The sequence below is a fragment of the Chiloscyllium plagiosum genome, chromosome 25 (genome assembly GCF_004010195.1).
Source record: "Chiloscyllium plagiosum isolate BGI_BamShark_2017 chromosome 25, ASM401019v2, whole genome shotgun sequence".
Classification (NCBI taxonomy): domain Eukaryota; kingdom Metazoa; phylum Chordata; class Chondrichthyes; order Orectolobiformes; family Hemiscylliidae; genus Chiloscyllium; species Chiloscyllium plagiosum.
This window is the reverse complement of record NC_057734.1, coordinates 16,330,766-16,345,123: the sequence shown is the minus strand read 5'-3', so window position 1 is coordinate 16,345,123 and position 14,358 is coordinate 16,330,766. Positions and strand designations below refer to the sequence as shown.

At 39.9% G+C, this 14,358-nt stretch overlaps 1 protein-coding gene across 1 annotated transcript in view; it reads right to left on the bottom strand.

The window, feature by feature from the left end:
- Window positions 1-14,358, bottom strand: part of LOC122562603 — a 242,224-nt gene that overhangs the window by 81,273 nt on the left and 146,593 nt on the right. Inside the window, exon 17 of the mRNA XM_043715583.1 lies at window positions 2,402-2,479. Within this exon, the coding sequence (XP_043571518.1) occupies window positions 2,402-2,479 (78 nt within the window). The remainder of the gene's footprint in view (window positions 1-2,401; window positions 2,480-14,358) is intronic.

The window sequence follows — 14,358 nt, the reverse complement described above, 5'->3', positions numbered from 1 at the left end:
GACAATTGCAACTCTTGAACTCCTGCCCCCAGCTTCTCTTACCTGCCACACTCATTATCTCACTCTCCTGTCCTTGAACACTGGCCAAAGCAGGAGAATTTGTGTTAAGAGGTATGACTTCCTCCTGGAACAAACAATTCACATAACTTTCTTCCTTCCTGAAGAGTTCCAGAGTCTGTAGTTCAGTCTTAAGCTCACAAACCCTGGGTAGAAATTGCTCAATTTTCAAACACTTACTGTAGATGTGTTTGGCATTTCATTCATGTTGCTGATGTTATATATGTTTTCATATATTTTTACCACTATCTGCTGCTGATTTGCTGGAAACTGATAATTTGGGAAATGCGGTCTTTTGGCAGTCTGTAGGTGATGTTGGTTTTTTGCTGCAGCACAAGTCATTTTTAAACAGTGCCACACAACAGATGTGTGAGACAAGTTATAAGTCATGGCATAAAAGGAATAATAGCAACGTGGATACAAAACTGTTGAGACAGGAAACAGTGTGATGGTCAGTGGATATTTTTTTGACTGGAAGAAGGACTATGCTTTTCTTGACATATATCAATGATCTGGATCTTGATGTGTAGAGAACATTTTCAAAGTTTGCAGGTGATAATAAACTTCCAAAAGAACAGTGTGGAACTCTGAAAGACCATTGACAAGTTGGTGGAGTGGATGGATGAGGTTCAATGTAGTGAAGTGGGAGGTGATGCAGTTTGGTCAGAAGCACATTAAAAGGCAATATAAAATAGGTCTAATTCTAAAGGGGGTGCAGGAGCAGACAGTTCTGGATTTTTTTGTGCACCTTATTGAAGGTGGCAGCACAGATATAAAGATCAGTTAGTAATATAACGGTTATCACATTCACCTACCAAGCAAAACATCCCCAGTTCGTAATCAAGAAGAAACAACCTTGTTCCTGACGGAAGTCTTTTGGGTGGTACGGTGGCTCAGTGGTTGGCACTGCTGCCTCACAGCACCAGAGACCCGAGTTCAATTCTAGCCTCGGGCGACACTCTGTGTGGAGTTTGCATTAGTTAGGGGAAATATAGAGTAATAGGCAAGGGGAATGGGTCTGGGTAGGTTACTCTTTTGGGGGTTGGTGTAGAGTAGCTTTTATTTGTCATTTCTACTGTATGCAACTGATACAGTACAAAATGAGACAGCGTTCCTCCAGCAGTGAGGGTGCCACATGGGCAAGCACAACTAACAATCGTACACTGCATAAAGTGCATAAGGAGTGCAAAACGTGCATTATAGTGTAATAAAAGAATGATAAATAATAGACATTTGTCGAGCAGCAATTCGAAGTCATACAAAGAATTTCAGATGGGAAGAGTTGATCATACTGTATTAAGGAGTCTGATGGCTTGGGGGAAGAAACTGTTGCACGGTCTGGCCGTGAGAGACCAAATGCTCCCATATCTTTTGCCAGATGGCAGTAGGGACAAGAATTTGAGTGAGAACAGCAGAGAATAGAATTAAATTGATGAGCAAGCAAAGCAACAGTGATGTGAGAAAAAAAACTTTTTCACCCAGTGAGTAGTTAGGATCTGGAATGCGTTGCCTGGAAAAGAGGTCGAGGCAGGTTCGATTGAGGTATTTAAGAGGCACTGAATGATCATTTGAAGAGAAATGGTGTGCAGAGAAATGGGGAAAAGGCAGGAATTGTCTCCATGTAAAAGACCTGGTGCAGGCATAATGGGCCAAATGGTCTCCATCTGTACAGTAACAATTCTATGATTGTTCCACAAAACATTACATGAACCAGCTGTAGTTTCAAAATCTTTGCTGGACTCAAGTTTGATTTGACCATGTAAGCAGTACATTTGTGGTTATTATATAATCATTGTGAGGATTCATGAGTACCCATTCTCAACTTAAGGCCAATTACTGGTCTTTTATTCTAATGCTGCATTTGGTCTTGGACATTTTCTCCAGGGTATATTCTTTCATTTCCAGTCTTGCAGTAACTTTCATCAAACAATCTCACTGCTGCACACTTTTTGCTGAACTTATTGATTACAAATGTCCCAACCTTTAGCTTGAAATCATCCTTGTCTTCCAATCTTTTTGTTGGTGGACTCATTCCTATTTGTGTTTTTCCACACATGGCCTGTCCTGTGTGACTGTGTCTCAAATTCCTCCTAACCTTCTTGGCATCATGGTGTTTACCACTTTGTCAAACTGAGAAACCTCCCCCACCTTTCTTCCTCTCATCATTGATGGGTCAGGGTTGGGTGGTGTTCATTCAATCACATACACTTTATACTTGGGCTGTTAAAATAATGCTAGTAGAAGGGGATGAATTTCCTTTTCAGATGATTGATTTACTCGTCAATAAACTAAATAAATAACACATTCAGAATAAACATTTCTCGTAATAATCTTAATTTTTTACCTGAAGTGGAATTTAGTTGTTTTGTTTGTATACCTACATCAGCTGACAGCTTGCTAACTTTCCTGGACAACTGGTCATCTGAAAAAAAAGTAATCAAAATTTCGAAATTATAATGATCATTAATGCAATTTTGCAGTGTGGACTGTAACAGCACCATTTAGCTTTACATGCTTTCAGTGCCTCATAAATTATACAAAGTCGCTGCAACATACTTTTATACAATCCAAGTATGCAAAGATCATGAAAGACCCATTTCTAATGACAATGAGACTGGGTTCCTCATCTGCGGATGGAAACTTTAGAAGAGTTCCATTTCCCTGTTTCCAATGCACACAGTTGCTGGAAGAAAGAGCAGTGCAAATTTTTTTCTTCATTACACCATTAAAACTTTCACTATAGCCACCAAATCCATCTGCTCCTTCTTGATGATAGAGCAAGAGTTCAGAATTAGTTACACAATATTTTGGGAGTTAATTTGAACAGTCTTAACCACGTCCAATCACTATGCTGCAGGCAGTTTGTTAAATTTGTGTTCTCTCTGATTAGCATACGTATAGCTTGTTTCAGCATTATTTGCACAATCAAATTTTCTTGATTTTTAAGAAACTTATCAAGATGGCTCGTGATGTGAATGGGTATGTAGAAAGGTTTGCCATAGCCTCCCTGTCAGACTTTTCTGACATACCTTGTTTCTCAGGTGTTGCCCCTGAGGTGACTACAATAGGAAGAGACTTTTGTCAACCTCCTTCTAGAATATATCTTTGCAAAGAAGGTCTGTGGAGAGATGTAGTGGTTTTTATGGAGGTTCTTCCCAAGTAGCTCTATGTTGGAGAGCACTGTGTTCTGTGGGGTATTCCCATGGATACCCATCAAGATTAGCTTTGGCTATAGGGTCATCACCTTGATGATAGATGATTTTTGGTGCCTGCAACTTGATAATCTTCCAGTGCAAAGAGTTGTTCTCAATTGATTATTGTAGACCAGCACATTCGAAGGTTCAGGATGCACTGTTTGGAACAGCCACCACAGAGGTATAATGGGAAAAGTTCAATACCTAAGATCTTTACGTCTGGCAAGGTGAGTGCCCAGAACTTATAGAACCTTTCAACTTTATGATTGACTTGGAATGTATATCGTAAATAACAAAAATATTAAAATTGTGCTGACCATGGAACATATTGTATGAAGAAAAGTTGAGTTCTCTTGTAATATCTATAATATTTGAAATGTTTTGCATTGGTCTGTCTGCCTGAGATGACATGTATATTGTAAAGATCAAGAGTATTTGGAAGTGTGCTGAGACGTTTTTCAAGAGTGGAACATGCTGAAAGGAGAACAATTGAATTTTATTGCATTACCTGTGATGTTCAATTTGAAATATCTGGTAATATATGTTTATCAGTTTTATGAGTCAATTATATTTTTGGAAAAATGTATCAAGGGTTTCTAATGATACATTGCAAACCATGGTACAGCAAGTTAAGAGTACAATGACCATCCTGTATCCACAGACAGTAGGAGGCCCATGAGACATATACAGTGGAGACATTCTGAGGAAGTAGTGGCAGAGGTCAATGTCAGAATATAAGTTGCAAGAACCTGGTTGCAGTGCGGGAAGACGTGTTATAATCTAAATGAGTTGTCATGTTGAATGAGTAAATTTTAAAATGATACATTCTACCAAACACACCACTGGCCTCCTTCACTGCAGAATTACTGTCTACCCCAGTGAAATACCTAGCAACACTTTCTCTCAATTAGTACTAAATTCATGTTTGCTACCTCACCCTCCTACGCTTAATATTGTGGAAAGATCTCATACTCAAAACCCACAGCATGTATGCACAGCAGTTAATCAAGCATAATAGTCACATCACCATTTTCAAGAAACTCACTGTCAAGCTTCTAATTTTATTACTGAAGAGAATAAAGCACAGCCAACAGATGAGATCTGAGCTCTCCAATGCCACCAAATCCAATTGATGGTGAACAATTAGCAACTAACTGTGGCACAGTGGTGGCACAGTGGTGGCACAGTGGTTAGCACTGCTGCCTCACAGCGCCAGAGACCCGGGTTCAATTCCCGCCTCAAGCGACTGACTGTGTGGAGTTTGCACGTTCTCCCCGTGTCTGCGTGGGTTTCCTCCGGGTGCTCCGGTTTCCTCCCACAGTCCAAAGATGTGCAGGTCAGGTGAATTGGCCATGCTAAATTGCCCATAGTGTTAGGTAAGGGGTAAATGTAGGGGTCTGGGTGGGTTGCGCTTCGTCGGGTCGGTGTGGACTTGTTGGGCCAAAGGGCCTGTTTCCACACTGTAATGTAATGTAATCTAATCTAATCTAAAAAAAAATCTAACCTAATCTAACTGGAGGAGAGGTTCCCAAAGTCTCAACAATGGGCGACCCAGCTGAAGCATTTACAACCCTCTTTAGCAGACATACCAGAGTGGCTTATCCACCTCAGCCACCTCCTGAGGTTCCATCATCACAGGTTTGATTCAAGGTACAAAGGTACTGGATACTACAAAGGCCATGGACTCTAACAACATTCTGGAACAGTATTGAAGACTTGTGCTCCAGAACTGACCATACTTCTAGCCAAGCTGTTTTAGGACAACACTGCCCACAAAAACCAGGACAATCCAGGTAAGCCAATTACCACCATATCAGATTACTCTCATTTATCAACAAAGTTTTGAAGAAATGTTGGCAGAGCATTATTTGCTCAGTAATAACCTGTTCACTACTACTCAGGTGGATTCTACCATGCCCACTTCTGATTTCAAATGTGGAATAATTGGCTGAAATCTGGAGGTGAGCATTTATAGAGTCATAGAGATGTACAGCATGGAAACAGACCCTTCAGTCCAACCCGTCCATTTGACTAAGTATTTAATTTGAACTCTGGAAAGTTGGCATGAATAGGAATCTTGGGAAATTCTTTCCTACTTTGGGACATACCTAGCACAAAGGAAGATGTTTCTGGTTGTTAGAGGTCAAACATGAACGTCAGGACATCATTGCAGGAATATTCAGTATAAATACATTCAAGTCAAGCTGTTCAGGGATGTCATGACACATTGCAAGAGCAGTTGAGACGTGAACCCAGGCCTTCTACACGAAGTAAGAAATTCCTCAGCATACTGATCGAGGTCCAAACATGTTTAGTCGCTTCATCAATTAACTTCCCTTCATCATAAGCTTAAAAATAATGATGCTCATTGATGATTGCAAAATATTCAGTATCATTTGCAACTCCTGAGATACTGAAGCAATCTGCATCCATCTTGCAAGACCTGGATATCATTCAGGTTTGGGCTGATAACTGACAAGTAACATTTGTGCTATTCAATGCCAGGCAATGACCAACTCCAACAACAAATAATCTAATCATCTCCCCATTGAAACCTTCACTAGCAACATGGGAGAACTGCTATTGATGAGAAACTGAACTGGACCAGCTATATAAACATGGTTACAAAGTGAAGGACAAAGGCCAGGAATTCTGTGGTAAGCGACTCACATCCTGACTCCCAAAGCCTATCCAAGGCACATGTCAGTAGTGCAATGTAATACTTTCTGCTTTCCTACATCAATGCAGCTCTTAACCAGTCAAGAAGTTTGGAAGCACCCATGACAAAGCAGCCCACTTCATGGCCAATCCCATCCACCACCTTCAATATTTACTCCCAGTATCACTAATACAGAAATACAGCTATGTATACTATCAACAAATGCACTGCAAGGTTTCGTAGCATCTTCAAAACCAGCAACTTCTACCATCCATAAAGGTAAGGGCAGAAAATGCATGGAAACATCATCACCTGCAAGTTCCCTTTCAAACCACACATCATCTTGACTGACACGGCACGGCATGGTGGCTCAGTGATTAGCATTGCTACCTCACAGCACCAGGGTCCCAGGTTCTCGGGCGACTGTGTGGAGTTTGCACATTCTCCCTGTGTCTGTGTGGGTTTCATCCAGGTGCTCCGGTTTCCTCCCACAGTCTAAAGATGTGCAGGTCAGGTGAATTGGCCACGCTAAATTGCCCATAGCTTTAAGTGCATTAGTCAGAGGGAATTGGGTCTGGGTGGGTTACTCTTCAGAGGATCAGTGTGGACTGGTTGAGCCGAAGGGCCTGTTTCCACACTGTAGGGAATCTAATCTAATCTGACATGGTGAACTATATCACAATTTCTTCTAAGTTGCCCAGTCAAAATCTTGGAAAACCCTTCCTGACAACACCATAGGAATTCATATACCAAATGGACTGCAGCAATTCTAGTAGATGGTTCACCATCACTTTCTGAATGGTAATTAGGGATGGCCAGTCATGAACAAATGAAAAATAATTGGAGGAAGCTGTAAGGACCCCTATGTTGGCCAGAGCTGCAAAGGGTTACAGCTCGAACTGTCAGACTGAGAGTTGCTCAAGCTGAACGAATAGACATGCTAACAGTCACATACGCAATTCTGGTACCTGATTGGGAGGACTGGCACTTCAGAATACAAGGTGGATGTCTTTGATTGGACAGAAGTTGATAAGAGATCAGGGATAAAACCCAACGTCATCTAAACCCACTACCATAACTCCCGGAGAACATGAGAACCCCTTGCCAGGAGGTGAGGTGGAAGAGAACAAAGAGACTGGCCAGCTTTGTATTTTGTGAAATGTATTTCATTTTAAATGCAGTTAAAAATCACATGACACCAGATTATAGTCCAGCAGGTTTATGCGGAAGTGCAAGCTTTTGGTTCACTGCTCCTTTGTTAGGTAGCTAGTGGAATAGAATCATAGAGCACAGAATTTGTAGCAAAAGATCAATGTCATACACTGATGCAATATATTGAACAAACCCAGAATCCTGTTAAGTCTTTCATCTTTTAAATGGGCTGCAGGTTTCAATTCATTAATATGTAAATCCCAGACTTCTTTTGTCACATTCCTGTGGTAACTTAAAGTTTTAAAACAAAATGGTGACATCTCAGTTCAGATAACGCATTGAAGATATGTATGTGTTCCAAACTTGAGTCAGACTGGTTTTATTTCCAAAGTAGGAACTCATAAAATGTCACGTGGATTATAAAAAAAATTGACACCTTACAGATTTTGTGCTTTTTGAACAAAATCGAATGTATCTGCAAATACAATTCTGCAAATGCAAATTCATCCCATAGACTTATATGTGTGTATGTGTACATATGAGGGAGAGAGAGAGAGTGAGAGAATGTATATGTGTGTGGGAGGAAGAAAGAGAGAGAGTGTGTGTGTATGTGTCTGTATGCGCATTTGATAGAGTGTATGCATGAGCGTGATGGAGTATATGCTTGTGAGAGGGTGTGCGCATGGGTGTGAGTGTGGGGGTTACGTGTGTGTGTGTGCTTGATAGAGTGTGTGCATAAGTGTAATGGAGTGTATGTTTGTGAGAGGGTGTGTGCATGGGTGTGTGTGTGTGTGCGCGCGCCTGAGAGAGAGTGTGTGTATGATGGAGGGTCTGCGTGAGTGTGTATTAAAGAGTGTATGCATGTGTGTGTGTGAGAGTGTATAGTATGGTGAGGTCGCTTGCAGTGTGACATAAACCCAAAGTTCCAGTTGAGGCCATTCTCATGAGTACCAAACTTGGCTATCAGCCTTTGCGTTGTTGCATCTCCCTTGTCTGCCTTGGAGGATGGTCACCTGAACATCTGAGGCCGAATGTCCCTGACTACTGACGTATTCCCCAACTGGGGGGGAACATACACACAAGCACACACACATACATACTCACACACTCACGCAGACCCTTTCTCACATACACGCTCTCTCTCAGGCACACACAAACACCACTTACACCCATGCACACAACCTCTCACATGCATATACTCCATCACACTCACACACACACTCTATTAAACATGGACGTGTGCACACACACACTCTCTCTCTCTCTCTCCTTCACATGCACACAAACACATAAGTCTATGGGTGAATTTGCACTTACAGTCATAGAGTCATAGAGATGTACAGCAGTGAAACAGACCCTTTAGTCCAACTTGTCCATGCCGACCAAATATCTCAACCCAATCTAGTCCCACCTGCCAGCACCTGGCCCATATCTCTCCAAACCCTTCCTATTCATATACCCATCCAGATGTCTTTTAAATGTTGCAATTGTACTAGTCTCCACCACTTCCTTTGGCAGTCATTCCATATACGTACCACCCTCTGTGTGAAAAAGTTGCCCCTGAGGTCTCTTTTATATCTTTTCCCTTTCACCGTATGCCCTCTAGTTCTGGACTTGCAGAACTGTATTTGCAGATACATTCTATTTTGTTCAAAATGCACACAATCTCTAGGCAGTCATTTTTAAAAATAATCCATGTGACATTTTATAAATTCCAACATTGGAAATAGAACAAATCTGCATCAAGATTGGAATACATGCAGGCTCTAACCTCACACCTACAATGCATTGTCTGAGCTGAATTGTCACCTTCTATTTATAAAACCTTAAGTTATCTTGGGAATGTGACTTGAAAGAATTCTGGAATTTATACATTAATGAATCAAAACCTGTAGCCCATTCTAAAAGATGAAAGACTTAACAGGAATCTAGGTTTGTTCAATATATTGTATCAGTGTATGACCTTTGGACCTTTTGCTATAAGTTCTGTGTCCTATGATTCTACTCCACTAGCTACCTGACAAAGGAGCAGCGATCACAAAGCTTGTACTTCCAAATAAACATGTTGGACTATAACCTAGTGTCGTGTGATTTTTAACTTTGTTCAACACTGGCACCTCCACATCATAATTTAAATGCATTAGTTTGGCAGAAAGGTGACTAGTGTGGTTTACCTTGACTATTTACAATTTATATTTAGGAATAATTTGATATTTGGATATTTTTGATACTTTGCTACTTGATATTGAGACTTTTAAGAATAAAACAGTGAAGTGATTAAGTTAAAGAGTACTCTGTACCTTTTAAATTCATTTTCTTTAAATTAACTGTTGTCTGAGACAGAGACAGTCAACATGGGAGAGGTCAAAGTAGAGGACAAGCATGCCTATTCATTTTAAATCCCTGGGGAGATAGTTGGCCATCATAACAAAGTGCTCAGGATATTTATTCCTACATCATGATATCAAACATGATATCAAAAAATGGCTGAAGGCACTGGGTATCCAAATTTTGGATTAGTTGTTCTTGAAGAGCACAGCAGTTCAGGCAGCCTGCTCTTTGGATGCTGCCTGAACTGCTGTGCTCTTCCAGAACCACTAATCCAAAATCTGGTTTCCAGCATCTGCAGTCATTGTTTTTACCACTGGGTATCTAAAGCCCTGACAACACTTCAGCAATAGTAATAAATACTTATGCTACAGAAATATCTGTGCCTGGAGCAAAACTGTTCCAGTACAGTTGCAAAATTGGCATTTATCTGATATTGTGGAAAATTGCTCAGATATAGCTATCCATAAATGGTCAGACAATTCCAGCCTGGCCAATGATTTTCCCATCAATCATCACCAAAGTGATGAAATATCTTGTTGAGTCTGATTCTGTCTGTCAGGCTGAGTCAGCTCCTGACATCATTGCAGCTTTGGTCCAAACATCAACAAAAGGGCTGAGCTCCAGAAAGATGAGGGTGACTGCACTTGACATTAAGACAATATTTGGTAGAGTGTAGCTTCAAGGAGCACTGGCAACTGAAATCATTCTCTGCTTGTTGGAATCTTAATTAACACAAAAGAAGGTGTTTATGTTTTTTTTGAGGTCAAACAGTTCAGTTACAAGACAACTCGGCAAAAGTTCCTCACGATAATGTCCTAGATATAACAATCTTCAGTTGCTTTATCAATAATCTACTCTTCAGCTTAAGGTCAGAAATGGGAATGTTTGCTGTTCAGATACTTGAGCGGTTTATCCATATCTGGCAAAACCTTCACAACTTCTAGACTTGAACTGATGAATGGCAAGTGACATTTGCGCTATAAAATTGCTGAACAATGATCATCTCCAACAAGAAAGATTCCAACAATTGTCTCTTGACATTCAATGGCATTACCACCACTGATTTATCCACTATCAACATTTTTGGGGTTACCATTGACTAGAAAATGAATGTTGTTGCTTTTCCAACTGCAGTATGGTAGACAGTGGTATTTCCCAAAGGAGCACTTGTTTTATGACATATATAACTGATCTGAATATTGGAATACAGAGTTAAATTTCAAAATTTGCCAATGATACCAAATTTCCTTGTATACCTTGTAAATGTATAAAATGGTGGTTTGGCCATGACTAGAATAGTGTGTTCAACTCTGGTCGCCAGATATAGGAAGGATGTGATGCACAAAGGATGCAGAGATTTATGAATTTGTGGCCTGAGCTGGGGTCTGAGTAAGATCAGATAGGTTGAGGCTGTTTTCTTTGGAACAGCAATGATTGAGAAGGGATTTGATACAGTTGTATAAGATTATGAGAGGGACAGATAGGGCAGATAAGAAGGCAGCTTTTTCCTTTAGTAGAGGGGTCAATAACCAGAGACTATAGATTTAAGATAAGAGGTGGAAGGCTGACAGGGGAGTTGAGAAGAAATGTTTTCATTTGAAGGGTGATGAAAGTCTGGAAATCACTGCCTGAAATGGTGGTAATGTCAGAATCTTTTGAAACATTTAAGCAGTATATAGACATTCACTTGCATTGCCTCCAGGGCTAAGGGCTAACAGATGGAAAATGGGATTAGTGTAGTCAAATCTTTGTTGATTGGCAATACATGATAGGTTGAACAGCCTCCTTTTGAGCTGTAAACATCTATGAGTCAAATAATGAGTATCATATCAATCAACTGCAATGGGGCATAGATATGCTAGCACAATGGACAGACAAGTTGAAGATAGAATTTAATACAAAGGAGAATTAGGTAATGCATTTCAACAAAAGGAACAGGCAGAGACAATATGGTTGTGTTGACAAATTCTTTTGAGTTGCAGAGACAGAGATTTCGGGGGTCCATGTGCATAGATGTTTTGAGGAAGACATATTGTGAAAGTAATTAGCAAAGCATATGCAAACTCGGGCTTCATAACTAATGGTATTGAGTACAAAAATAAGTGATGTCAAACACATATAAAACTCTGATGAGTACTAGAATATGGTGTCAAATACTTGTGACCACACTTGTAGAAGGATGTGAGGTTCCTTAAGAGAATGCAGAAGAAGTCGGCACAGTGCCAGGGTCCTGGGCTTTATTCCACCCTTGGATGACTGTCCGTGTGGAGTTTGCATGTTCTCTCCATGTTCTGCATGATTTTCCTCTTGGTGCTCTGGTTTCCTCCCACCAAATGTGCAGGTTAGGTGGATTGGCCATACTCAAATTGACTGTAGTTTTCAGGATATGTAGGCTAGTTTGGATTAGCCATGGTAAATGTTATGGGATATAGTAGGGGGCTCGATCTGGATGGGATGTTCTTTGAAGAATTGGTGCAGAACTGGTGGGCTGAATGGCTGCCTTCTGCACTTTAGGGATTCTATGATTCTATGAAGATTTTAGCTATGGTTAAGGTGCAGTACCCACAGTTGTTGTTTTTGGAGTAAAGGATGTTGAAAGGAGATTTGATACAGGTGTATAGGATTATAATCTATCTATATAATTGAACACAGGGCTCTCTTGTAGCACAGTGATAATATCCCTACCCTGGACTAGGAGGCCTAGGTTCAAGTTCCACTTGCTCCAGACATGTCTAAATAACATCTCTGAACAAGTTAATCGAACAATAGGATATAGAGAAGAAAGGGTTCTCTTGTGGTGCAGTGATTATATCCCTTCCTGGACCGAGTGCACTGGGCTCAAGTCCTACCTACTCCTTAGGTATATAATAACATCTCTGAACAGGTTCATTAGAAAAATAAGTTAAATAAAAAAAAGGTGAACAAAGAAAAGCCATTAGCATTGGTTAATTGTAAAAGGACAAGAGGACACAGGTCTGAGGCAAGAGATATTTAGGTGAGTGGTTTTAGCAAAATGTACTCAAAGTGGGGCACTTTAATGTCAAATGTCTAGTGCTTCACTTGGCTGGCTAAGTTCCAGATACACAAAAGATATGTCTGAAGGCAGGATTTGCAGCAGAGAATTAAATAACAGAACATTTAGCCTCTCAAACCTGCCCTGTTATTCAATGACATCATGACTGATCTGTGACCTCATTCCACCCAATTACCTTTGTGCCAAATCCAATGCAGCTTTGTTTAAAAAGAAATGATATCAATTATTGTTGAAAATTTAAAAATAGATCTCATCTCAATTGCCATTTGCGGAAGAGACTTTCAAACTGGTTCTAGAATTTGTATATAGAGTGATTCTTAATTTCATTTCTGAAGGGTCTGGATTTAAATTTCAGACTATGGTCCCGAGTCCTTGAGTCTTCAGCCAATAGAAATAATTTTATCTATGTACCCAATTCATTCCCTTAGTATTTTGAAATTTTTGAAAAATCATGTTACCTATGTAAGTTAGCTCACAGAGCTTGAACAATTGTTTTCAGACATTTCGTCACCATACATCATCAATGAGATTCTCCGGTGAAGCGCTGGTGGTATGTCCCACCTCTCTGTTTATAGGTCTTGGTTTGTTAAGGTGGGTAATGTCATTTCTGGTTCTTTTTTCCAAAAGAAGATGGATAGGATCTAAATCAATCTAAATCGATGTGTTTATTCATGGAGTTCTGATTCCCTTGAAAAAAAGAATCAGAAATGACATCACCCATCTTAAGAAACCAAGACCTATAAATAGAGAGGTGGGACAAGCTCAGCGAGCTAACTTACATACTTATCATCAACCTGAGCTACAAACCTTATCAAAAATCACTTATCATGTTCCCTTTTAAATCTAGTAATTACAACCCTATTTTGTTAATCTACCTTGAAATCATGAATTCTGTTTATTATTCTGGTAAATCTACACTGCTCTCCTTTCAAGGCCAATTTATCCTGCATAGGTGTGGTGTTCAGAACTGTTCGTAATTCTCCAGATGTGATCTAACCAGAACTTTGTAGTTGATATATGACTTCTATCTCTGTACTTTAGTTTGTTGGATGTATCATTCCATTAGCCTTTTTGATGCTCACATCCCATAAAGAAAGTCACAAACTCTTTTGAGTACGACTTTATTCTCCTTGGGCAGCTTACATTTTAAAATTCACTGAATGTTCACAATATTGTATCTTCAATGCATGGTACAATTCAGTTTAGTGCTTGGTCATGTGTATTAAATAAGATGTTGCTCTCTCCTCAATAGTCCCCATTTCGTCTCTCTAACTCACAGGTCTCATTCCACTTTCACATCCCACTGGACCCAATCCTCATACAGCCATATAATATTTATAATTGACAAGTCACAATCTGCCTCTTCACTCATTTGCTCCATTCTCTCTCTCTTTCTACTCACATATTTCATTCTTCATGTACACACATATCTAAGTCTACATCTTAGCATGCATTCTATATATGGACTGTTAGTTTCCATCCTGATACCGGAGCTTGCACTTCTGGGAGAGTGGGCGAATTGAATACAAAAGCATGGGGAAGATGCTAAGATAAACTATTCTCCTCACCAACAGTGAAATTAAATTCACATATCCAGTCATTAATTAACTGTATATTAGCCCAGATAGCTTCAATTAGCCTGCAGTTACAGACTGGAATAATTAGCTTAGTCAATGATGAAATTAGCAAGCCCCAGTGATACGATCAATAATGGAAACTGTAACCTAGACTTGCCCATCTGAAAGAATTAGGTGCTCACTGAAACTCAATCCATTAATCAAATTCAATCCACAATGTGTTTATCAGGCCACAATGGGTAATCTCCACTAGATTTGTCAACAATAGTTATTGTGCGCCTTTCTGGGTTTTTCATTGTCATGATCAGTCATGATTCATCAAAGGCTAATTAATTGGAGCATTTGCAAATTTGC